The sequence below is a fragment of the Corylus avellana genome, chromosome 3 (genome assembly GCF_965113065.1).
Source record: "Corylus avellana chromosome 3, dhCorAvel1.hap1.2, whole genome shotgun sequence".
In the NCBI taxonomy this organism is placed as follows: domain Eukaryota; kingdom Viridiplantae; phylum Streptophyta; class Magnoliopsida; order Fagales; family Betulaceae; genus Corylus; species Corylus avellana.
In genome coordinates this window covers 6,288,567-6,315,257 of record NC_142492.1, presented here as the reverse complement: position 1 = coordinate 6,315,257, position 26,691 = coordinate 6,288,567, and the positions used below count along the sequence as shown (strand labels likewise).

General features: G+C 35.3%; 3 protein-coding genes across 4 annotated transcripts; 2 read left to right on the top strand and 1 right to left on the bottom strand.

Annotated features, from left to right (window-relative positions):
- LOC132175900 (NHL domain-containing protein) lies at window positions 1–6,986 on the bottom strand. Of its 2 annotated transcripts, none has more exons than XM_059587990.2 (7): window positions 6,696–6,986; window positions 6,305–6,373; window positions 6,018–6,185; window positions 5,500–5,670; window positions 4,977–5,186; window positions 1,371–1,459; window positions 1–932 (listed from the first exon to the last, which is right to left on the bottom strand). In XM_059587990.2, the coding sequence occupies exons 1-7, from the start codon at window positions 6,775–6,777 to the stop codon at window positions 279–281; spliced, it is 1,443 nt and encodes a 480-aa protein (XP_059443973.2). In that variant the 5' UTR covers window positions 6,778–6,986; the 3' UTR covers window positions 1–278. The 2 variants fall into 2 exon arrangements, with proteins under 2 accessions (XP_059443973.2, XP_059443974.2); XM_059587991.2 differs by having other exon boundaries at window positions 1–929.
- Window positions 6,987–14,787: 7,801 nt separating this feature from the next.
- On the top strand, window positions 14,788–20,922 carry LOC132174645 (SecY protein transport family protein). The gene is made up of 7 exons (XM_059586280.2): window positions 14,788–14,910; window positions 16,106–16,479; window positions 16,839–17,066; window positions 17,254–17,608; window positions 17,698–17,825; window positions 18,658–18,793; window positions 20,258–20,922. The coding sequence occupies exons 2-7, from the start codon at window positions 16,136–16,138 to the stop codon at window positions 20,495–20,497; spliced, it is 1,431 nt and encodes a 476-aa protein (XP_059442263.1). The 5' UTR covers window positions 14,788–14,910; window positions 16,106–16,135; the 3' UTR covers window positions 20,498–20,922.
- A 440-nt stretch (window positions 20,923–21,362) lies between these two features.
- Window positions 21,363–22,097, top strand: LOC148586726 (uncharacterized). The gene has a single exon (XM_088514291.1). The coding sequence runs from the start codon at window positions 21,363–21,365 to the stop codon at window positions 22,095–22,097; it is 735 nt and encodes a 244-aa protein (XP_088370417.1).
- The last annotated feature ends 4,594 nt before the right edge of the window (window positions 22,098–26,691 follow it).

Genomic DNA, 26,691 nt, shown 5'->3' with positions numbered 1-26,691 from the left:
AGCATCAACTTGATTTTTACTACTACTAGTTTTTAGATGGTTGAATACACAATATTTTTTGTGTATATATATATAGAGAGAGAGAGATTGCAGACCGAGACAATGGTCTAAGTAATTTTGGTCCTAACAGGTGTTGAAGCACCATGACCAAGAATTTCTGTGAGCTTAACCTGCATCTCTATTTATCTCTAAAACACACATCCTTGGTTACAGCATTGATTCCATTACAGACTACCTCAAAACAAGCATATGGGAACAAAATAGGCGGGGGAGTTTGATCAAAATCGAAAGGAATCATCTGACCCATACTTACTCCTGATATTATTATAATGCTCAAACTTGGGAATCTCATAATGCCCTGCCTTCATCTCAACAGGCTTTGGCTCTGCTCCCACTGCCTCAAAAGCCGCTTCATTTTTATCTCGTTGGCGATGCCTTGTTCTTTCTTTCTGGCTCTTAGACTTGCCATAAGGAGGAGGAACCTCACCCGATCCATAGAAGTCTCCATACTCCGGTCGCTTTGAAGAACGGTGCTTGCTTGACACCGAGGGGTCCTTAAAGCTGGCTGATTTGACCTTCGAGGGCTTCATTTCCGAGTATCTATCACTTTTATTAGGAGCATGGGCTTGCCGAGTTTCGGGAAGAGGAGCAGTAGTTGTCTGTCTCTGAACAAATGCGGGCTCAGCTTCATCTTCGGGCATCCGCAGGGAATCTTTTAATGGAGTGAGGCCGTTCCTGTGGCGACCGGTTCTGAATCGAGAGGGTACAAAATAAAGGAGCATGCCAGCCAATGATTCAAGTGCAAGCTTGGACAGATCGATGATGAGTTGTCCAAAAGAAGGCCATCCTGGTTCCTCTTTTACACTATCCACGATGGGAGTGGGCTTTTCCTTGCCTGAATGATCCTTAAATTCACTGTCTGCAAGTTGCTGCTGCAACAGTAATGCAATGAGGTTTAGACGACAAGTACACATAGATGGGCATCTATTTTTAACAGAAAAATCATGGTTTGAGCTTCCAAGCCCAGCGAAAAACAAGTTTCAAGATTATTAAAACAACAGAAATGACAGTGAAGACCACAAGGTGCCTGTTAATCTACTTGCCCACAAAAGGGAGAATCAGAAATCTATTTTAAATAATAGCTAATAACCTAAAATACAAATGAGCTTAAAAAACTTATGGTAGGAAGTTCTCTTTTAACTGTTAAAGAACTTGGTGAAAGAGTACACATGTTTTAATTAGTCAGAATGCATTTGGATCTGGACAAGATAGAGAAAAGAGAATGAAATTGAAATAGGAAATCATAGTTTGAACAGTTCAAACTATCTCAATTTTATATTTCTTCACTTAATTGGTTGAAAGAGATATACCGTCCTCGAGGAAAAAGTAGGTCCAAGTCCCTGCTGAAGCATACATGTAGCATATCCCACCAAGACAGCACCAACAACCATAAGCACATCTGCCATAACATCCAAAGTAAGTCACTATGCAGCAATGCAACAAGAGCCTCAGCCATGAGAAAGAAGAAATAATTCCAATTTTTAGATGGGACAATAGATTTATTAAATTGAAACAAAATATAATACTGAATACATGGAATCATGGAATGAGGAAGTCAGGGACTTAATCCACCCCAAAACAACTAATAAACAACTCAAGCATGTGCAACCTTGTTGCCTTGCCTTCCTACGTGCAAGCTTTCCAACCATCTGGCAAGCTAGCATATCTTGTGAACATAAGAAATGCAAACCAAGGCATAATAATGAAAAACTAGATGCTGCATTTTTCATTGCTCTCAGTTTGATGGAAAAGACATGCTATGCTTAACATTTTTCAAAAACCAACTAGTGTGTAAGTTATTGACTCCAAACTAGTATATCAGTTATTGTCAAACTGGAGACTAACATTTGTAGAGGTCTAACTTAAAAAATGAGTAGGAACATGCTAATATTATTTTCTTCTTTTGCTGGTCAGGAGCCTATTACAATAACATTCATTATTTGATAGTTTTATGATGTAATTATCACGAAGACATGTATTCTATAGCTTATATCATGGCCATTCACCATCAGATTCCACTCTTTACAGTCCTATAGTTTTCAGCATGCATAGACAATTGTTTGCATGGATAACCATGTATGTTTCTCCTTTAAGCAGGTGCAATGACTGCCATCCATCTCATGTCCAATCGTAAATTTCCATCGATCTATATGAAGGTTTTGTAATTGACATGAACCTTTTCTGAATTTTTTCCCCTAACTTTTAGTTTCCATTCACAGAGAATATATGAAGGTTAACCCCTTTTAGAAATATGAACAGGATATCCATGATTTTTTCTAGTGCAAAGTCATCATTTAAAAAGACTCATAGCAAAGCTCATGAGTTCATCCTCAGAATAACATTGTTCAGCTCAGTATTGTGCAAGTCTTCTGGAAAGGTGTATTATTAGATTACAGTGTTTTAGACGAGTCAAGGCTGCACCACCACAAGAGAGGCTGAGCCATGAGGACAGTGAGTGAGGATGCTGAAAATGCACTTATTGATGGACATGACTGGAAAGGATGACTGGTACTGTTCCAAACCTAGAGGGATTTAGACGCAGATGAAGATGATGACCATAATAACATGTGAAGAAAGGACTAGACAGCTTGTGCACAATCTGCCTAAGGTTATTTATTTGTGTTCCATGACCACAAAGATCTTTATTCTATCTTTGAACATGTACTTGTATCCTTATATCTCTATACCGTATAAAGGCAATCAGAGAGAATTGTGCAATAAGAAAGACAAACAGGCTAATAAAACAGTAAAACCCAAAAATGGCCCACCTAAATTCAGCAGTATAAACTGAGTGTGCAAACAACAATTAATATTACTATATAGCAATCTTCATTATGAAGTCCTCTTAACACAAATTAATATTACATATAGCATTAGATTCTAAGTCTATCCATGTCACAAGATAGGAATGTTCTAACCACATCTGCACAATACCTAAAAGGACTAATCACAATTGCAATTCCCTCATCGGCTCAGCACATGCTTGATGTGTACCCTGTGCAACATTCTCACAATCAATTTTGAAAGATAAAAGGGTGCCATAATCTCTTCCACTCAAATCTCTAACTTGCATTATGTTGCAGTATCCCCAAGTTATACTAGCTAATGGCGGGACACCCAAAAGGATTAGTCATAATTAGAGTTTCCCGTACACACTATATAGTCCAAATTGACCAAGTACATGGTCAATGTGAGACTCAGCACAAACTTGTATTGCACGGTGCCATGTTATGAAGTAGGGCTGGCAATTTTGACACGACCAACAAACCCCACACGAATTTAACAAGTATTGGGTTTGGACTTATCAAGTTCGGGTCCTAATCGGGTCGAGTAGGACACGGTTAAGTTCGTGTTTGGCAGGTCAGCCGGGTGACCCGTCAAACACGTTTAAAAAAATAAATTAATAATAATAATCCTAAAATGATTCATTCCTAACCCTAAGGGCCTAAACATTTCATCTAACATTTCAATTTCAGCTGATGCAGACAGTGAGACAGCCCCGAGCGGCCAAGCCCCCCCACCCCCCCCCCCCCGAAACCCATAGCCACCTCTCTCTCAAAAGACTCAGTCTGCGCCTCATCCACCCTCATTCTGCAAACCACTCTCACCAATGTCACCATCTCTTAGTATCAGAACTTAATCCCAGTATCGGTGATCAGTGTTTTCCATATTAGCATTACTGTTTTCCAGCAACTCTGGGCTAGTCTGGAAACCATCATTCTCTTGGGCATGGTCATCTCCATCCAAATATGAGGACAATAATTGCTGGAAATAACTTTCAATTTCTTGGACATGACCTTCCCACTGATTCTGTGAATTGGGTGACGCCAAAGTGGATGATATACGAGAATTTCTTTCTGGAGAATCGGCAAACATATTATTTCTAGCCAACCTTTGAGAGAAGCCTTATCTCTCATATTTGCAACCATAACTCCTTCACCATCCTCCATGATTCTTTCATCATTTGTCCTCTAAGGAACATCTGCTTTCCTCCACAAATTATGTAAAATTGACACAAATGCTGATAAATATAAAATGACAAACTAATCATATTTGTTCGATTTCTTATGGAGGTAAAACAAACCAAACAGGCAAAAAGAGGTAAGATAAGATAGATATGATTGAGACCCAACTCGTGTTGGGTCGTGTCTACCCGATATGACCCGGTAATTTTAAATAGGTCGTATCGGGTTACCCGACTATTTTCCGTGTTATAATTGTGTCTAACCCGTTTAGCTAAACGGGTTGTGTTCATGTATAGGTTAATCGAGTAACAGGTCCTCGTGGGTCGTAATCGGGTTGTGTCAAGTACCTGTTTTGCCAGCCCCAGAAGTCTATCCATGTTACAATATTGGGATGGTTCTAACTGCATTTGCACAATACCCCAAAAGAATTAATCACAATTGCAATTCCTTGTACCTGATTACCAACATTGGCTCAGTACATGCTTGATGTGGGACGTACTATATACTCGAGCAACATCCTCACAAACAAATATGCACAATCCTTTTTTTCCTGATAAGCATCAAATCTGCACAATCCTAAGTGGGGTCATAATCTATTCCACTCAAATCTTTGAATTGCATTGTGTTGCAATATCCCAAAGTTACATGACGTTATTAGATTTGCTCCAACACCATTTTATTACAAGATCGGAACGAATTAGCTATATAGTATGATACCCCATAGGGATTAGACATAACTGGAATTCCTCCTACAAACTTATATAGCTGAAATTGACCTAGTAAATGGTGATGTGAATCTCAGCACACACCTATGCAGTGCCCCCACAATCACAATCTACAAAGCCAGTAACATCTTGTTGATACCTTTTTCTCTCTCTATTTTTTTTTTTTCTTTTAATGATGCTTGAATTTAGGAACGGAAGTATAAAACAAACAATAAGTAATCCACACCTGTGGCAGAAATTGAACTGTCCTCATAATCACAATCCTCCTGGTTGAGAGAGATTTGCCGAAGAGCAGCATTTCCTCTATCAATAACTAACAAGGAACAGGTAGGCCTAACATATACCACATCAAAATCATTAGAGAACTTTGCATCCTCGCTTGGGCCATCCCTGTACCCTGCCACATTTGATTTCCCCCCAGCAATGGTTGTCACACCTACAAAGAACTTCCAAAGTCAGCAACCTTGAAAATAATAATTTGTGATCAAAGTTTTCTACTTTAAAGGCTTCAAAAATTCCAACACAATCAAAGTTTCTATATTCTTTACAATGCTACATAGATGTATTACTCCTATCTTCTTAACATTTTTTACATTGCTACATAGATGTATCACATCTGTCTTCTACTTTCAGCACTTACAAAGATTCAATATTTGGATTCTGTTCTGTTTTTATCAACAAACAAAAAAAAAAAAGGCATGTTTGTAACCTAGCTTCTAGCTATAACTATTAACATGAATTGCATATACCAGCATCACCGATCTTCCTGATGGCAAGGTTTAAGGTGTCGGCAACATACACATTGCCTTTATCATCCATGGTTATGCCTTTGGGGTGATTAAAACGAGCATCACTAGGTTTTCCGTCCACATGCCCTGTGTAACCTTGAAAAGACCCAGCAACCAATCTTCCCCTACTATCTGCAATAATGGAAGGTTAAAGAAAAAACAAACAAGTATGAATTACAAAATTGAAATATGAAAATCGGGTCATTGCAATCAGCCTATGAGATTCATAACTTAGAATTACTCCTTTCCAAAAAGAAAGTTTAGTATTTCCTTCTTCTCGGCAAATACATTTATACCTTCTTTCCAGTTTCCAGCAGCCAAATGGAGCAGACACAAATAAATGAAACCATTTTTAGCACAACTTTATTGCTATCAGCAATTAGGCTTGCCATTAAGTAATTTAAACTTGAAACAGACAAAATCCAAATAGAGTTAATTACTGAAGTTCTAGCAAGCTGAGAGCACAAGAATAATCATACATTGAGACAATGGAGGAGTAATCCTAACAACTTTGCTATTAACTTCATCGACGGCAAAGAGTTCGCCATCCTCAGAGATGCGGATTCTGTAAGGAACCACTCCAATCTCACTTCCTTCCACAACAGTCTCAACTAAGTACCCATTCTCAAACTGAAGAACATTCCCATCTGCATAACAACATGCCATATGACATAAATGAAGTGAGATTAATGACATATATGCATACACAAATAAAAATAAATAAATAATCCCTACTATTCATCTGAGAAAAGATATTTCAAATAACCTGATTGGGGTGTTTTGGAGGATGACCTGGTCCATTTGAGTATAGATGACAAGTGTTTGATCAATGGTCCTGAGTAATAGCAAATCATTCAAAACAATACCCAAATAAAGCAACAGTAAGAAAAATCAATTCAAAAAGGAGAACTGTAAGGAAACTATCATACCCATTATGTAAATCACATAGTAATTTAGTATCAGCAAACAAGAGAGAGAGAAACAAAGAGGGTTACATTTGGGATTTAGCAATTAGCACCATGAGCACAGGAAAATAAATAAAAGATGCCCAAAAACAGCAAAAAGTGCATGATTAAACAGAAGAAGATAAGCATACCCAAGAAGCTAACAGATCAATCTAACCCAAATCATTAAACAGAAGGGTGAATCATAGTTACCCGCAGGAGCGGCATGCGCTTCAAATTGGACTGTATAACCAACAAATGCTATGAAAATGAGAAAGAGATTGAAATTTCTCATGGCTCTCTCAGCAATCCAGAACTTAAGAGATGGGTGAGAAATCAGGACAAGATATTTACTTGGACATTTTTTTGAGTAGCTAGGGAGTGCTGTACGAGCGAACTAGCAACAGGGTTGGGTTATGTTGTTTTAGCACTTGGGGACTCGAGAGCTTGGTTCTCGTGCAACTGCTCATGCTCTTTACTTTCTTTCTTTCTCTCTGTACTTTTTTTTTCAAAGTTTTCTCTTTTTTTAACTTTTCCATTTACAGCAAAGTGTAGTTTTTCTAGGAGGGAATAAACTAGGCACTTACAAAAAATAAAATAAAAGATAACTAGGCGAGTTTAGATCCTCTACGACGGTCCTACTCCAAACATGTCATAGCCATCCAGATTTTAACCGCATCAGCTTTTTTACAAGGAATTTTACAATTTTTCTGGCATAATATTATTGGAAATAAAATAAATTTAATTTTTGATAAATTTAATTAATGAGAATAATTTCTATAAGATCTTGGCACAAACTAAGACCTTTATGCTCTCCAATAAAAACATGACAAATTAGCGTGGAACATCATAACAAAAAAAAAAAAAAAAAGCATAAACACTTAATTTATTCTCATCAAGAACTCATATGGGTTAAAACAAAAAAAATCTTCTTAAATAAACCTTTCATGTTCTTCTTTCCTAGACTCACCATCAGCCACCAACCCATCACCGACAAGTCCAGACAGCGCCAAAGACGACCCCAATCAGCCTAAAACTTGCTAGAGACCACGCTGGCCACCCCCTCTCTTTATCTCACCGGCAACAGAGACTTTTTTTCTATGTTGCTGGAGCTCCCTCTCCCATTTCAAAGATTTGGGTTGATTGCTTAATTTTCAAGATTTGGGTTCTCCTATTTCTCTACTGTTGGACATGTTGAAAATTAAGCAATCAATCCAAATCTTTGAAATGGGAGAGGGAGCACCGGCTTTCTTCTCTGTTGCCGGTGTGTGCGAGAGAGAGAGAGGGAGAGGAGCATTGGCAAGGTCTAGGCCGGCCAGCATCATCTCCGGCGCGGTCTGGGGTTGGTGGCTAACGATGGGTCTAGAGAAGAAGAAGATGAAAGGTTTATTTTAGAAGATTTTTTTGTTTTAACCAATATAAGGTCTTGGTGGGAATAAATTAAGTGTTTATGTTTATTTTTGTTATGGTGTTCCACATTGATTTGTCATGATCTTATTGGAGGGCACAAAGGTCTTGGTTCGTGCCAAAACCTTATAGAAGTTATTCTCTTAATTATTGTACTGCATCATGTCGTAAAAGTTTTTTTTTAAAAAAAAAAATTGTTTGTGAAATTAACATTTTTCTTATTTTAATTATTTATACAAAATAAACAAAATAATTAATAGCTAATACTATACTCATAAATTAAGTGAGACAACATACATCATCTACAAGGACGCAAGAGAAGTAATTCATAGTTGCATTTGACCCCATTTTCAATGCACATGGCCTAACAAGAGAAATATGTGTATTATACTAAAGATTAATGCTACAAGTTCCCCTTGTGTCTCTCCAAAGATGATGTGGCTCTTAAAATCACCATTGGACTTATAATTGATATTATTGAATTTTAATCAAATTATGATTTTAAAAGTCACCTCATTTTTTGAGGAACACAAGAGGGACTTGTAGAGTTACTCTACTAGAAGGCTCACTATTATAATAAATGTTAGGGTCTTACAATCATATTAAAAAATTAAAATAAAGGGCTATCTATTTGATCTAAAGTATTAGCTGATATCGGTGTTCAAAACAAGAGATGTAACTTTTTAAACATTTTAATTGTTTTGGAATAAAAGTTAGGGTTTGAAATTTCAAGATTTTATAATGCCATTAAAAAGCCATTAGAAAATTGTCCTAATGCTATATGAATTGAAGAAATTTTGTTAGTTTACTATGTTTATACTCTAAATCTTCTTTAGTGATTAATTTTTGAGTTTGGATGCCCTGTAATTATTTTATTTTTCAAGGTGCTCAAAGAGTTTACACTTCGTTACCAAAAATCTTGTGTTTATTGTTTGTGATGAGCTTTCTTTATGCTTATTTTTTATTCATTGCTCCAAAATTTTGTCTTAAATTCTATGCGTATTGTATGTTGTGTGTTTAAGGTTGGATCTCGATCCTTTCAAGAGGTAACCGAGCGAGTGTGGATTGGATTTTAGGTCTATATGATATTTTGTCCCTTCTACTTCACATGACCCACCTGCCACTAAGGCTCCGTTTATTTCGACGAAAAATGGTTTTCAAAAAAATATTTCCTCATTTAACGGTGTTTACTTTGACGTAAAATAGTGGTCAACAGAAAATATTTTCCTTTTGATCGAAAATTCTTCTTTAATTTTCGAAAAATAGTTTACGGTTTTCAAAACCATAAACCATTTTCCGTCTTTGAGCATCTCATTCTTAAATCGACGGACCTTGTCAAAACCCGCTTAGAACCTCGCTGGGGACTTGCCTGAGACCCGCTTGGGACTTGACTGGGACTTGCCTAGGACTCGCTTGGGACCCCACCAAGACCTGCCCTGGATCTGACTAGACTTGAATGGGACCCGCCCGAGACCCGACCGGGACTTACCCAAGACCTCGCCAGAACTTGCTCGGGACCTAACCGGGACCCGCCTAGGATCGGATCGGGCCAGCCTGGGACTTGCCCAAGACCCGCCCGAGACTTGCCTGGGACTTGAACGGGACCTGACGGGGATCGGATCGGACCTGCTCAGGACCCGCTATGGACTTTCCCGGGACCCCGCTAGGAGCCACCCAGGACTTGATCGGGACTTGCCCAGGACCTGCCAGGGACCCACCCGGGACTTGATTGGGACCTACCCGGGACCCTGCCGGGACTTGACCGGGACTTGATGGGGACTCGAGGCAGGTCCCGACGGAAAATATTTTACATAAAATCATTTTTTTTGAAAATGTTTTATGTCGAAAACATTTTACAGCGTTTACCGCGTGCACGGAAAATAAACTTTTTTATATATATTTTTTCCAATAAAGTCCTGGGCCAGTCCCGGTAGGGTCCTAGGCAAGTCCGGGCGAGTCCCGAGCAAATCTGGTCAAGTCCCGGGCGGGTCCCGATCAAGTCCCAATCAAGTCCTGGGTGGGTCCCGGTCAAGTCCCAGGCTGGTCACGGTGAGGTCTCGGACAAGTCATGGGTAGGTCCCAGTCAAGTTCCGGGCAGATCCCGGCGGGGTCTCAAACAAGTCCCGGGCGGGTCCCGAATAAGTGCCGACGAGGACCTTATTGGAAAAAATATATATATAAAATATAAAAAAATAAAAAATTTATTTTCCGCACGCACGATACACGCCATAAAATGTTTTCGACGGAAAACATTTTCAAGGAAAATGGCTTCCCTAAAAATATTTTATGAAGGAAACTATTTTACGTTGAAGTAAATAAAGCCTAAGGGTAAGATTACCTTTGTTCATTCTACAGGTGATATGAGTAAGGAAGTTATTATTGGCCTTGTGTGACTATACCTAAGTTTAGGTATGCCCATTAGCATGAGGCATGCTTCCTAGAAATTTGTCCATACTTGCTATCATTGTGGCAAAATTATTCATATTCGATCAAATTGGAACTCTATGACCCTTTGAGTGATAGTTTATATTATAGAAATAGTTATGAGAGTTCGTTTAGTATGATGAAAATTGTTTTGACTAGTTTGGATAAGTTGAAAAATCATGGTTTCAAAAATCAAATGTTAAGAGACTATTTTAAGAAGGCTTGGGTTCCAAAGGAGAATACCATTCATACTTGGGGGAGATCTCGCTCTCGGGGATCGGGACAATGGTAGTGAACACGTTTAAGAGATTTTGCTCGAGGAGCTCAATCTTCAATCGCGACTCACTTGCAAAGCTCCTCCACCAAACAAAGCAACTTCATGATGGTCGGGTGAGCATGGCTGGACCTATGCAGAGGAGCATGGGAAGTACACGCCGAATGAGTGTGAGAACACCACCTTTTGGAGGAACCTAGGCCGTGGCAACGACAACGACGATGTTGGAAGTGTTTCCTGCTTCAATGGCGCCGTCAACTTTCGTAGCCCCATTGCCATTCCCACCTTTCTGGGCATCCCCATTTGGCAAAAGCGGTGGCTTAAGTATATTCTCAAGTTTTTTTTTTTTTTTTTTTATTATTAAAAAAAATAATAATAATTTACAATATTTGTGTTTTTTTTTTAATTGTGGGTGATATGTATCATAATGCGATTAGTACTAACGTGATATTTGATTGTTTCCGTAAAAAATTTGGATGGAAATTAGGTGGAAGGTTCTATTTGTGTTTTTGTTTTTTTTGTTTTTTGCCTTTTTTTTTTTTTTTTATTATCACTTGAAGCTACCAACCAACTTTTATGATAAATGCTTTAAAAAAAAAAATTCTTACAAAGTGATATGGTATAACATGATTACAAAAAGGATAAATTTAAATTTTGAGAATTTCAATTATATTGTGCCCCATTACTTTATAATATTTTTTTTCTTTTTGTAAAATATTTTATGAACATAGCATTTCTCAAACTTTTATACCTCATAATGCTAATTGGAAATGGGCGTAACCATGCACACCGATTTTGCATTTATTTCTTTAGAATATAATCTCTCTTTTTATCCTTTAACACCCTCATTCTCTCCCTTTTTATTGTACCCTATGTTTTTCTACCGTAAAACCCAAAACAATTACTTGTCTACTTCTAACTTCATAACCCTTGGGCCTTGGCTCCACAATTTTTCATTTGCTTTTCTTTTCTTCTCATTTTTTCCTTTCTTCCCCGTCCCAATAAACCCTCAAAAACAAATCTAACACTTTATTCTTTCTCTATTATTTATTTATTTTTTAAGCGAATAAGGAAAGGGTTACAAGGGATCTCAAAATTCTTATTAGTTGTATTAGTTTGTGGAGATTTAGGGCCTGTTTGAAATTGCGTTTAAAGGATCTAAAAGTAAAAGTGTGTTTAACACTCAAAAAGTTCGTTTAAAAAAAAAAAGTAGTCGTTTGGTAAAAAAAAATTAAAAGCACTTTTAAATATTCAAAATGCTTAAAAATGACCAAAACGCACTTTTGGCTAAAGCTTAAAAATAAAACTTTTGCCAAAAAACACTTTTTAACTTAAAAGTTTCATTTCTCAAATGCAATCTCAAACAGACTATTAATAATGCTTGCTATGAACAATAACATTAAGTTGATTTTAGTAAAGATTATTATTTTATTTATTTTTTCAGTGAATTTAGTACCAATTATGTGATAAAAAATTGACATGTTAGATTCATATTTGATAAGTGGTATTTTTTCGGTGGATAGAAATTAGTTTTTAAAAGTAATATGTGTTATTTACGCATGTGAGAAGCATTTGCTAATAAAAGAAATGTACTTCTCACATGATAAATGTAACACCCCACCCCAATGATACACATGATAAATAACACATGTCATATTTTAGAGATAAGTAATGCTAAATGACATATCTATGTCTTACTTGTGTTCTCACAAAATAGGAGATTAGTTTGTAAAAAATTTCATGCGAACTAGCTTGTAGGAAAATTATATCATTTTCATCTAATTAAGATAAAGTAAGAGTATTATTAACAGTTTCATCAAATTTTACTCACTAAAATAGCGAAAAGTACATTTTTCTTTATGTTAATTACCAACTTTTTAAAGTACCCACATCAATCTCGCTATTTTAACTATCAACTTTTACTATTATATTTAAATATTATTTTTTAATGATTTTTTTTAAAAAAAAAACTTTTTTCAAAAAATAGGGAGGGAGGGAGAAAAGTTATATTATTTTTTATTCATTTCGTGAGTAAATAGTATTCATTACCCAACCAAAATCACTAATTTGACAAGGCCACTGAAGAGTATTTTATTTTATTTTATTTTATGTTTTATTTTATTTTATTTTTTATCAAAATAGTCAAAAAATTATAGTGTGGTGAGACTGTTGAAAATGCTCTAAATTAAAGCTTTTTTTAAATGAGTGATAAAAAAATTTAAATATTAAAAGAAAATAAAATCAGGAAAATTCTGTCTTTTTAAACAAAAAAATAAAATAAAATTCAAAGCTATTAAAATAAAATCACATAAGAGACGAGTTACTAAATTAAATACAATTTATAGAGATGAAAGTACTTATCATTTGTTTTCTATATTATTCTTAAATTTGTTTAGCTTTCTATATTATTCTTAAATTTGTTTTAAGGAATGTTATTTTTCTTTTTCTTAATCTTCCATTCAACTTTATCCATATATATTTTTTTTCAAATTTATTACGAATATTTAAAATATTTTGGCACAAACTAAAAGTCTTTTCTGTTTTCCACTAAAAAATCACATATCAACATGAAACAACAAAAATTAGTGTTATGAAAACAATTATTTTACCCTTTTCTATATAAATATGAGCACATTAAATTAAAAAAAAAAAAAAAAAATCAAAATCTAAGGGATCCATATATATATATATATATTTTTTTTTGATATGTGCGCACAAGAAAGGAAGAGAGATTCGAACTAGTGACCTCCACTTCATTAGGCGTGATCCCAATCGATTAAGCTACCTCTTGGAGGCGGGATCCATAGAAATTAATTAAACCATCTGTGCAAAATCTAACATCCCATTATACTTTCGAGACCCAAAAATTTAAACAGGGATCCATAGAAATCCCTAGAGAAAGAGAACCATTCCATATATAAGAACTAAACTATGGAGAGAGACAAAGAGAGAGTCGACCATTTCCATCATTTTAGAACAAGCCGACGGGCTCCTTCAACTTAGAGATCTGGTCGTCGGTGAGCTGGCTGCTGGTCCACTCTTCTTTCTTTCAAAAATTAGAATATGATATGTCTTGCAATGGATTTGCAGTTGCACCGGTCTCAATAAAAAAATTTCGACTTCTTTAATATTTTTATTTTTTATATTATATCAATTACTTTTTTATTATTTTTTATTACTATTTAAACAAAATAATTACTACAAAACATTTTTTTTTTTTTTTTACATTTTCATTCAAAAAATTCAAAGCTTCTATTTACTTTATATCACATCAATCACTTTCAAACCAAATATTCACTACACAAGTCGAATGCCTAACACACTTATAGCATGTTTGTAATTGCGTTTGAGAAATAGAGCTTTTAAGTCAAAAAGTGTTTTTGAGCAAAAGTTTTATTTTTAAACTTTTGTCAAAAGTGGGTTTTGATCATTTTAAAGCTTTTTAGACTCTTAAAAGCGTTTTTATTTTATTTTTACCAAACAAACAATTTTTTCTTCAAACGAGCTTTTTAAGTATTAAAAGTACTTTTATGCCTCTCAAACGCAATCTCAAATAGGTCCTTAGGTTCTGTTTGGTAAACGTTTTTGTTTCAATACTATTCATTTTACTTTTTTTTTTTTTTTTTTTTTTTTAACATTCTCTGACCTTTTACATCACATAAATTATTTTTTTATTATTATTCAAGTAAAAAATTACTATAAAATAATATTTTTTTTTAATTTTTTCATATCAAATATTTTTATTTTTTCACTTAAAAATAAAAATTCTTATTTTTTTAATATATCAATCAATTTTTACTCTCGTATCGGACCAAAATCATTTTACAAACGGGACGTTAATGTTTCTTGTTTTAAACTTCGTTTTTTTATTATTTCATGTACATATCCTCTTAATGGAAGACAAAAAGACTTGATTTGTGTAAAATTCTTATAAAAATTATTTTAAATAGCTGAACAAAAGATAAATAATAATTGAAGGAATAACACGCCTTCTTTGGTTTATTTATCCTTTATGAATCTACACTCCATATAGACTTACCAAAACAAAAAAAAAAAAATCAAGTAATAGGATTGGTCAAACATGCCGGCTTCTCCTACCCCGGCCACTTCCATTTCACACGTGTCAAATGCTGATTCGCTCGAATGTCGTGGCCAGTGTGACACGTACGCCCTTCTACATATGTCAAAGCGCAACCCCGAAGCCCTCGTTCTCCTCCTAAGCTCCTTTAGATCCGCTTGCTCTCAAGCAAATTCTCGGAGTGGTTAAGAAGGAACCACAGGATTTCGGTCTCTCGAAATCGATTTCAATCTTACAGATCTCTGGTTGGTTTCTCAACCTGAAGCTCTCTCTCTTCTCTCTAATTTCATTCAAGATTTGTAGATCTGTTCCATTTTCGAATATGCGTATGGATGTATGTTGGTGTTCACGTGTGATCTTTGTGTATCAGTATAGCTGTTTTGTATTTCTCCTTAAAACATGTCTGTTTAAGCTATTTTCCTTTTGAATATATTCGGTTTTTTCCCGAAGATTTGAATCATTGGTAGCATCTGTTTTGCTATTTGTTGCGAGATTTGGAGGTTTAGCTTTTCGGTGATGTGCTGCGATGTAAATTGCAATTAAGAAGTTGGTAGATCGTTCTGTTGAATATATTTGATAATTGAAAGTGATATATGGTCATTTTTGGTAAATGAAAGTTGTTTCTCATTTTTAAGAACAAAATTTGTAAATGGAAACGTAAAAAGTGTTTTTTTTTTTTTTTTTTTCTTCTTTCTTTGTGTTGCTATCTGTTTGATCTTTGGTTGCTTTTAGTTGATACATTGCTTAAAATGTTTAAGAAAGCGTGGAATATGATTTTTTCCTGTTTGCTGAAAATGGTTGCAGTTTTAAAAAATTTTTTTTTTTTGCGTTTCGATGCGTTAATCTCTATGGTTGTCACGGTCTGGCTGCAATTTGAATATATTGAGGAAAACAACATGGTTTTCTGCAAAATATTAGAATAAGGCATTGGAATCTGAACAATTCAGGGGTTTTAAAGCCCTGTTGGAGTTGGAAATAGATTTTATTTTATTTCAGTAACTACTTTTGAAGTTCTTAATCTGATAACTCATTGCTTTCTGGTTGAAAGTACTCAATTTATTAAAAAGTGTGTGAAAAAAGTCTCTTTAAGATTTCTTGAAAACTGGGGTCATATTCAGGACATTTTTTGCCCATTCAAAAGGCAATACTGATTGCTCTTAAGGCATCTCATTTATTTTGTGTGTTTTTATGTGTCTGTATTTGTTTCTTTTATTTTATGGCTTCTTCTTTTGCTGGGTAGCACCTGTCGTTTCTATTACTGCGTATGTTCCATACTATCAATGGCAACTATTTGTTTGTATTCTCTTGTGTATCTGTCTACAAATTAATGGCCTGCTGGCAGTTGTGATTTGAATCAGGGAATGTGGTTTATATAGATGACATTCAAGTACTTGTTTTACTTCTACATTGAATTCATATATTCTATGAATGGCTGAACAGGTTGGATTGAAGTAGCCTGGACAAAATAAGATGGGAGGAGGATTTAGAGTACTCCATTTGGTCAGACCATTCCTTTCGTTTCTGCCTGAAGTTCAGAGCGCTGATAGAAAAGTTCCATTCAGGGAGAAGGTCATCTATACTGTGATCTCTCTTTTCATTTTCTTGGTTTGCAGTCAGCTCCCTCTGTATGGAATACACTCCACAACAGGTGCAGATCCATTCTATTGGATGCGAGTGATCCTTGCTTCGAACCGTGGGACTGTTATGGAACTTGGAATTACCCCAATTGTTACTTCTGGGCTGGTGATGCAACTCCTTGCTGGGTCAAAGATCATAGAAGTTGACAACAATGTACGTGAGGATCGTGCCCTCTTGTAAGTACCTTTTGAGATTTAAGTTGTATTTGGGTTGTTGGCCCGGTGTTTATTTATTTCTTTATCTATCTTTTTATTTATTTGTATTTGTGTACTTTTTCTGACAGTCAAAATATTGTAATTTGAGGGATTGGGTTTGCATTGATTTTTCGTTTTTATGTGCATGTTTTCATTCATGCATGATTTGTAAATGTAATTGCTCTCTAGTGCATTGTTCGTTTTGATTATGAAAACTTTTTCCTTTATGGGAATGTTACCTCAAAAGCACAAAGCTGCCCTTTTTCTTTTCTTTAACTTCAACTGGATTCTCCAGCTTGTGCTCTATGTTCCTCATGATACATTTTTCTTTTCCTTCCCAGAAATGGTGCTCAGAAGTTACTTGGCATCCTGATAGCTGTGGGTGAGGCGGTTGCATATGTTCTCTCGGGGATGTATGGTAGTGTTGGCCAACTTGGAGTAGGAAATGCTATTCTTATTATCATTCAGCTCTGCTTTGCTGGTATCATTGTGATATGTTTAGATGAACTTCTTCAGAAAGGATATGGTCTAGGCTCTGGAATTTCACTTTTCATAGCTACCAATATCTGGTGAGTGTTGTAATGTCCTTCTTCTTGATACACAATCAATATAAGCTTTCAATGCTAATCACTAAGTTTCATTGCGTCATGGTTAAATTAACTTGTGAGCTTAGTGTCTTTTCTGGAACTCAGTTTAGCTATTCTTGAAATTATTTCGTGATTTTGAGTACTGAAGAGTTCGGCCATTCTTTTGCAGTGAGAACATTATCTGGAAAGCATTTAGTCCCACCACTATTAACAGTGGACGAGGAGCTGAATTTGAGGGTGCTGTTATTGCTCTATTTCATCTACTGATAACTCGTTCGGACAAGGTCCGTGCTCTCCGTGAGGCTTTTTACCGGCAAAATCTTCCGAACGTGACAAACCTGCTTGCTACTGTCTTGGTCTTCCTAATTGTAATCTACTTCCAAGGTTTCCGTGTGGTTTTGCCTGTGAGGTCAAAGAATGCCCGAGGACAGCAGGGTTCATATCCAATCAAGCTGTTCTATACCTCTAACATGCCCATCATTCTACACTCTGCACTCGTTTCCAACCTTTACTTCATCTCCCAGGTACTGATGTTTTATATTTGTATGTCTCTAGCTAAATTTGACCTTCTGTAGTACCGTGTAAATAACTTGTATTTGTTGTGTTTGTATAGCTGCTTTACAGAAAGTACAGTGGAAATTTTCTGGTGAACCTTTTGGGTAAATGGAAGGAATCTGAATATTCAAGTGGTCAATCTATCCCTGTTGGTGGTCTTGCATATTATATCACTGCACCGTCAAGGTAATCAATAATTTTCCCCGTATATAGATCACCTTATCTTTTATCTATAATACCTTGTCATCATACTTGGAAATGAGTTGATCATCAATGAAACACTCATATGTTACAAAATGGATAGGTAATAAGCTTTATCTCAAATGATAGTTTCACGTCTCATAAGAGTATGCTGGGGTGATGTCATAGGTTCAAGCCCCATTTTGTGTATGTGCAATACAAATGGTAGGAATATGATTAATTAGTATTAGATATTCTATACATTTGATAGTTTATGCATGCACCCAATGGGTTTGGAAGTCGCACCTGTACCCTCCGTCTTTTCTTGTGGGAAAAGAGGTGCCATTTGACTAGTATTCATCGACTAGTATATAAAAATATACAATGGGTATAATGCTAATTTTTAGCTTAAAAAATGATTAAAAAACATATAAAAACGTATAAGCTAAAGTCTAATTTAAAAGCTGTAAATAACAAAAGAACATGTGATCTGGTCTCCATGTTTGATATTCGTAAGGATTTGAAATTGTGAATGTTTTTAACTATTGAAATTTGAAAACATTAAATTTGGTAGTTTATGTTTAATCCCCTTTTTTCTTAAGAAAAGTTGATCTCCAAAAATATTGGTGCTTTGTCAACCTGTATTTTGTAGTTTCTGAATCATGTTTATTTAAACAAATTAGGTTTCTTATTTATGGGTGCATATTCAGTACGTATCCATAATGTGGGTGCAGTGGCTAATTGAAGAATCTGTGCTTTCCTTCCCAGCTATGTCTTTTACTCCTCTCCTTAATGGTCCTGGTAATCCGCATTGATAAGATGCTACACTATTTTGCAGCTTAGCTGATATGGCAGCCAATCCATTCCATGCACTGTTCTACCTAGTCTTTATGTTGTCGGCTTGTGCATTATTCTCAAAAACTTGGATTGAAGTTTCTGGATCGTCTGCTAGAGATGTTGCCAAGCAGCTCAAGGTAAGAATTCTTTGTGCTATAGATATATTTAGTGTTCTGAAATTGAAATTGGTCATAAGATATGGGATACAAAGTGCTATATTTGCTGATTTAGTTCTGTAATGTCAAATGGTTGTGTTTTGACATGTATTTTTTATTCACAATATTTTGACTTCGGGGTCAAGTCAACATTGAACTTGGAGTCGACCTGCCAACCTCTGCATATTTTCCCTTCAAAATGAATATTTTAAAGTATAAAGTCCGTTTGAAAGATAGTTATGACCTTCTGAGAGGAATATAGGGTTGGGAATTTAAACCTGGTTGTATTGTGCAGCGGTTGTTTTAATTTAACTGTATTATCCCTACCTCGCTTTCATCTTTCGGCAATGTAATACCTGCACCAATTCCTTCTCATCTTTTTACCATTTGAGCCAAGGCTTGCAAGTAATAATTGAGCAACAACTTGTTGCTTGGGCATTGGCTCATGTGGTAAAGAGATGGCGTCTGGTTGGGACTTGTCTTATGTTCTTGATTGGTATACTGGTTGTGTAGGTCCTATGTCGAGATTGGTATACTGATTGTGTAGGTCCTATGTTGAAATCTGTCACAAAAAAATTGAGAAAGTGAAATGTTTGCCTTTGAGAGTGGGAAAGGCCTAATGCAATTCTTTCCCACCTTTTACCATTTGAGCCAAGGGCTTAGGGACAATAATCAAAGCGATCACTTGTATCTTCAATGGTCGAAATCTTCCTTATTATTCATCCTTATGTATCAGCTCAAGTATTACTGTGCTACGATCGGGTTGGGATATGTCTTATGTTTTGAGGTGGATAGGTCCTAGATTCAAATCTTTACCGTATAAAATGTGTAAAGAGTAATGTTCGATATTTTGCCTTGCGAAGCAAAAAGGGAAACCCCCTCATTTTCATTGGTAACTCTTTAAGCAATCTAATGAGAATAAAATAAAATTTCGTGGCCACTCTGTTTCAGAGGATGCCATCCCATCCTAAAAAGTTTTGCTAATATCAAATTTGTGGGTCATAGCCCAAATATGCTGGTACAGTTTTTGTCAAATTAAATTTTTGTTGAAACATATGAATGGGAGTTGAATAATTATTTTTTTTGAAGTGTGTATTCTTTGAGTTCCTTTGCATCTTGGCACTAATAAAATATGGAGCAGATTGAGAGATTTGTGCATTGAAATGCTGAATTGATGATAAGCTCACAGTATTAAAATATTGTAGTTGTATTGTTATATGTTGTGAACTCTTCTATTTTGGATATGAACCTGAGCTTTAAATATGACATGATGGATCTTCTGAGTTGTCTCCAACTAGCATCATGTGAAAATCTTTACCAATATGGTGCCATCATGTTGTGTCGAATTTATAAACCCGATACATGATTGAGCTGCATGTGTAGTCATTAGCTGTAAAATAACTTGCACCATGTAGATTTTGAACATGATTTCTGCTGAGTCTGCAGGAACAACAAATGGTGATGCCCGGGCATCGTGAGTCAAACCTGCAGAAGGAGCTGAACCGCTACATACCCACTGCCGCTGCGTTTGGAGGCATGTGCATTGGTGCATTGACAGTGTTGGCAGATTTCATGGGGGCGATTGGTTCGGGAACCGGGATTCTGCTTGCCGTAACAATCATTTATCAGTACTTCGAAACATTTGAGAAGGAAAGAGCCAGTGAGCTTGGCTTCTTTGGTTTCTAGGCTTTATTTATATCTTGTTTCAGAGCTGTGGTTGGTGCCTTGGTGGTGCTAATAGGCTCCCCAGCAGTTTTGGTGCGTGGAGAGATGTAAGTAGGTTCTTTTAACACCAAATATTTCAGTTGAAGATGAAGATGTTAGGGGTAGTTTGTTAGTACAGAAAACGCATCACCTTGAACCTTATATTCGTTGTTTTTTGTTTTTTCCTCTTTCGACGTGTACCCCACTCCCCCACATTAATTTCTCATGTATCATTGGATCTATACGAGATCTTATGGATAACTGCTTTAAGGCTTCGTGCAACATTTTTTTTCGCTTCTGCACTGGAGCAGCGTCTCCTTTGTTAGACTATATTTTTAACCTAAGAGCGACACAGATAAGGTCAGGGGTTTACTATTGCAAATCGTAATGTATTTGTATTTGAATTATTTGAACTTGCAATTGCAATATTTCCTATCTTGCGACAAGCACACACCCATCTTCTTCTAACTCCATTTTTCATCTCCTTTTTTCATAGACGTTTCAGTCGTATGTATGCTTCAAAATATCTGTAATCTTTTTCGACCAATACCCAGTTTGTTTCGGTGTAAAAATGTTTTTTGAAAATTTGTTTTCTTTCTATTTTTGAGTGTTTGGCGGTCAAATTGAAAACATTTTGGGAGAAGTTAGCATACTTATCTCAAACTACCATCACTTAAAAAAAAAAAAAAAAAAAAACCCTTCTCTCAACCCTTTCAAAATGCAGCAAAATTTTTTTCCTGGAGAGCATGCCATAATTTGCTGCCTACAAAAGACAATTTACTGCAAAGAAAGGTTGTGAAAGAACCATTTTGCCCAATCTGTGAGAGGGAACCCGAAACAGTCCTACATGCTCTTTGGGGATGCCCAGCAGCTATGGGGCTGCTGCTACAGAATTTTCCAAAAGAGTGAATTGATTTTATGTCGGTGGCAGAATTATGGTCAGATGTGGGAAAGAGGACCTTGCTTTGTTGTTCAACTTGCCCCTCAAATTTGGATGAGGAGAAACAAATGGGTACATGAATGTGTGTTCACCGGCCCAACCACTATAGTGCAGGAAACAACCAAACATGCCGAGGAACTCAAGCAGATCTACGACCATAAGTCTGCAAAAGCCGTTGTGAGCAATGTCCCAAATCAAGGTTGGTACAAGGCGAATTGGGACGTAGCTGTTGACAAGTCGTGTGGAAAGATAGGAATAGGTGTTGTTATTCGGGAGGAAGCTGCAATGAGCAAATCATGTCTAGGCTCTCTTGAGCCAATGATGAGGGAAGCTCTTGCCTTATTTCATGCAGTAAGCCTATGTCGAGACCTTGGTCTCCAACATCTAATATTAGAGGGGGACGCAAAACAGGTGGTGGACGCTCTCAATTCTACAATGAGCAAATGGAGCCGCTTCGGACACTTAGTGGAGGACACACGTCGCATTCTACAATTGGTCTTAAGGTGGAGGTGTGTTTTTGTTAATCGAGAAGCAAATGAGGTGGCACACCGGCTGGCGAAGATGGCAACTACAAATGTCAATGATAGAATATGGAGGGATTCCATTCCAGATTGTATTAGAGACATTATTTTGATAGAGTAATTAGCTCTATCTTCTTGATCGTTTATTGGATTTTTTTTCTCCACTTTTTGATTTTATCAATGATAATATAGCGAGTTTTTTGTTAAAAAAAATAAATAAATAATGTTCCTCTGAACTTTGATTATAACAATGTTTTCTTAAATTACTAAAAAATTTGCCAATTATAGACAAAAATTACTATAAATTTGTCAAATGCCCTTATAAATTTGGATTTTTTTTCTCTTAAAAAAATGATTTTCTTTTTTTTTTTGAAAATTTAACTTTCACTCCCTTTTTTCATTGTTTTTTAAATTTAATAGTTTTAGTTTTTTTTTTTTTTTTAAAAAAAATATTTTTTTTATTAAGGTATTTTCGTTATTAGGGGCACGTTGACAATTGTTCGTAGTTTGAGGGGACATTGTCATAATTGAAAGTTTAAAGGGGACATTGTCAATTGAGTGATAGTTTGAGAGGGGTGGCCCCGATGAGGTATGTAGACTTTCTCCAAACATATTAATGAGGCTGAAACCAATGTTTTTAATTGATCAAGCAAAATAATTTTCATGAGGCATAAAATGGTTTATGCTTTTCATCTCTGTAAATCATATTTTGCTGCTCTTCCAAGCCTTTAGGCAAGCAATTGTGAGAAGGCTTATTATGGAGGCAAGAAAATCATATTTTATTGCTCTTCCAAGCCTTTAGGCAAGCAATTCTGAGAAGGCTTATTATGGAGCATACTTGCCCGAACACTTGTGGCCCTACAATGGTACTCTCATGGTTGCCTGTCCGAATTGGGAAGAGTTCTTTATTATTTTCTGTTCAGACTCGAAATGATTTTGGCGGGCAATTGACATCCTCAATGCCTTTTACTCTCACATGGTCGCTCCCCAGATTATATGAAAATAGATGATCATTGTTAGTCTATATGTGTATATTTTAATTAAACATAATTTTCACCATGATTTTTTTAGATGCTTTACATTAATATTTTTATATTGTGAATAGAAGTTTATATTTATAGGTTAACATGATTGAAAGAAAATATAAAAAATATTGGTTGATTTTTTGTACGAACTAATCGCTGGAAATATTGAATATGATTTCAGCCGAGAACATTTTACATCAAAACTAACGGGACCTAAGAAGCGTGTGTTTGGGAAAGTTTTTCTTACTGTTGTTTTGTTTGACCAGTAATAAAAATTGATTAATGTGACATAACTGTGAAAATGAGTTTTGAATTTTTTTGTGAGAAATAAAATAGAAAAGAAGAGGCATTTGCCAAACTTTTGGAACTATCATGATTGTTTTCTTTTGGTTTCTTTACCTTTTTATATTCTTAGCAAAACAATATAAGTTTTGATATTTCACCAGACTCCAGAGACTGACTTCTCCGATGTGTACCCGGTGCCCAACCGGCCCTTTTTATATTCTTTTGCTTTTGGTTATGTCTAACAAGCACTTGCATTTTCTTTACTACTACTTCTACAATTCCATCAAACGTTGAAAAAAAAAAATAGTAAAAGTAACACCATTACCTAACAATATCTGCACATGATTTAAAACCAAAGCCATAGCTTTCCGTAAAGTTTTGAGTAGGCCAGGGTGTTGGTTGGCGTTGGTATAAAATTTTTTGTTTCGCCAAAATGTCGGCAAAGTCGGAAATTTTACCGACTTATTTCTCCAAATTTTAGTCCTGGCACCAATAGGCGGTCGGTAAAGTCGGTTCGATAAAGTTGGTATGTGAAAAAATTGAAAATTATCGGCGAAGTCAGTTGGTAAAATCAGTTTAGTTAACAAATTTTATTTCCCTAACCGAACCGAATTTGTAGAAAGAAAGAAAAAAAAATGTTTCGCTTACCGCCCATTGGTTAATCAGTGTCGGTAGAAGTCAGTTGGCTATCGGTTGGTAGGTGGTTGAAAATTAGTAAGAGGTGAATTCGCCGAGGCCTAGTTTTGAGACAGTGAATATATATATATATATATATATATATATATATATATATATATATATATAGAGAGAGAGAGAGAGAGAGAGTTGAGGGCATTCCTCATCCCCAATATTTTTAGAGGAGAAATTAGGCTTATTTGCAATCTTGTCCTAATGTTTTAGTTTTTGAAATGTGCCATTCTTATTTATAACCTAGATTGCAACGTTTTAAAATTTTTTGTTAAAATTATAAGATGTCGCCATCTCTGAAAAATTATTAGTACAAATAGCCATTAATATAGGGCTATATGATGTCACCATCTTATGGAGATGTAATTTGCATTTGATGTAACCAAAGGAATATCAGACGATATGGACAAAATTAAACAGTAGAGATTTGAGGATAAAAGGGAGGAATAAAAGTAATTATTGTCAAAAAAAAAAAAAAAAAAAAAGTCTTCCAAAATTAAGAACACGCCGGCGAGGAAATTACAGGTTTGATATACGAATACGACAAGCAAGAATTGCGTCTATTGACGACCAATTCTCTAGTGTCATCGGATCTCCTTCACACCCCCATGTGCTTTCAATTTCATAGCGCTTCTTTTATTGACTCAACACGTATTCCTCATTTAACAAAAGAGACAAAATTTCCTTAGATTCTTGATTGTCTTATCTTACATTTTCTTGGTTTTTTTAAGCAATAAGCCGACCTTATATATATATATATATTTTTTTGGAAAATTCAGAAAATCTCCTTGAATTTCTACTCCTTCCGACAAAGGGTATCAAAAACTTTCAATATTTATTTTGTCAAAATGCCTAAAATACAATTTAAAAAAAAAAATTGTAAAGATGTTTATAAAAAATAAAATAAACGCCTAAATCCTTACTATTTTTTATTTTTATTTTTATTTTATAATAAGAATAAGAATATTTTGAGAACTTTGATAAGATTTAACTCAAAATTCTAATAGAAGAAAATAATTGAAAGAACTTAAAAAGTTCGATACTTTTAATTAAGAAATTCTTTTTTTTTTTTTTTTTTTTAAATTCGAGAGTACTTTCAAAACGCGTATAAGTTCGGGAGGACTTTCTGAATTTTTATTTATTTATATAATTTTTTATTGGATGTGTTTAAATTTCTTTGGCCCCTTTTGTCTACTGTTCCATTTTTTTTTAGACCACAACCATGCCACGTGCATTGCATGTTCTATGCTTCACAATCACCAAGTGTCATACGAAGAATGTTAGTTTATTCTGTTTTATTATTATATATATATTTTTTGAGTGGCCAGTGGATCATATTTCTTAATCATTCATGCTTTTAAGGCATTGTCTAACAGACAATACGGGGGATTATGGCTAAAACTTTATACCAAAATATCAAATCCAGAACCAAAGTTTCCACCATAAAATATTTAGCCATGATGGATCTTTTATACATTATATATTGGGGGCTTAAAAACAAAATATGAGCAGTAAAAAGGTTTGCTCGGCTTTTATTTAATCAATGAACTCAGTTGAAGATTAATTAATTTAAGCTATTTCATATAAATAGTACAATTAATTAAGCTGTTCTGTACAAAGAAAATGTTTTTTTAGTATCTAGTTTCACCGAGTGTGCAATTATTTTATGCTTATATCGCAATTATTTACTTTATTTTTCAAGACTATAGTTTTTTTTTTTTTTTTTGACAACAAAACTATAGTTTTAAATACCTATTAAAAATAGCCTTATTTTAATCATCACGGCATCTTCTTTATTAGGTTAAAGCCAGATTCCAATTTTAAGTCGAAACTATGATCGAACTTTTTTTTAATAAGATGAAACTCAAATAATTAAAGCTCAAGATCATGATCAATGGGGTTTCAAATCATTTTCATAATCGTTCTCTTTTCACTTCAACCATTATTTTCCTTTAAAATACCATGTATAAAATCTCTCGTAATGTGAAATAGAAACATATATATTACAAGTGTTTGTGCAAGGATTTAAAGTGACCTCAAAACTGCTTTTGAATGAGAAGCTTTGTAAAAAAGAGAAAAGGTTAGAAGGGCTCACTGGTGAGATCTAATGAAGCTACTCTGAAGCCCAAGTTAACAAGAGAACGATGAAAGAGTGTTATGTTTTTAATGTTGGCATATTTGTGTGATCAAAACAAGGGTTGTAAATTTTTAAACAACTAAGTTTTTTGGTGTAAAAGTTAGGGTTTGGAAATTCAGGTTTTTTGAATTGGTGTCAACTAGGCGTTAAATAGTGTCTTGATGCGATGCATATAGAGGACTTCCAAAATCCTACCCGAGAAGACCGGCGAATGGATGTCCTAACACGACTTGTGAAAGGGGACTTCTAAGAGCTTACACAAGAGCACCATCAACTAGTCTGTCAACTAGGCCTCTTGACACTATTGTGTTTCAAACCACAAGCTCTCATTCAAATCTATCGTGTAAAGTCTACTGGTGGGTTAGAATGGAATTCATATTAAGATGATTGACCAATGAGGAGCTGGAGTTGCTGAGGGCACGAGGTAATCGAGGAATTTGTATGGGCACATATGGTCTTAGTCTTTACAAAACGTAAATGTACTATACCTGTGTAACTAAATCGTCTTTAGTGATTGGTTTTCTGGCTTTAGTTGCCCTGTAGTGGTTTTACTTATGATGTGCTCAAAGGGTTTCCACTTC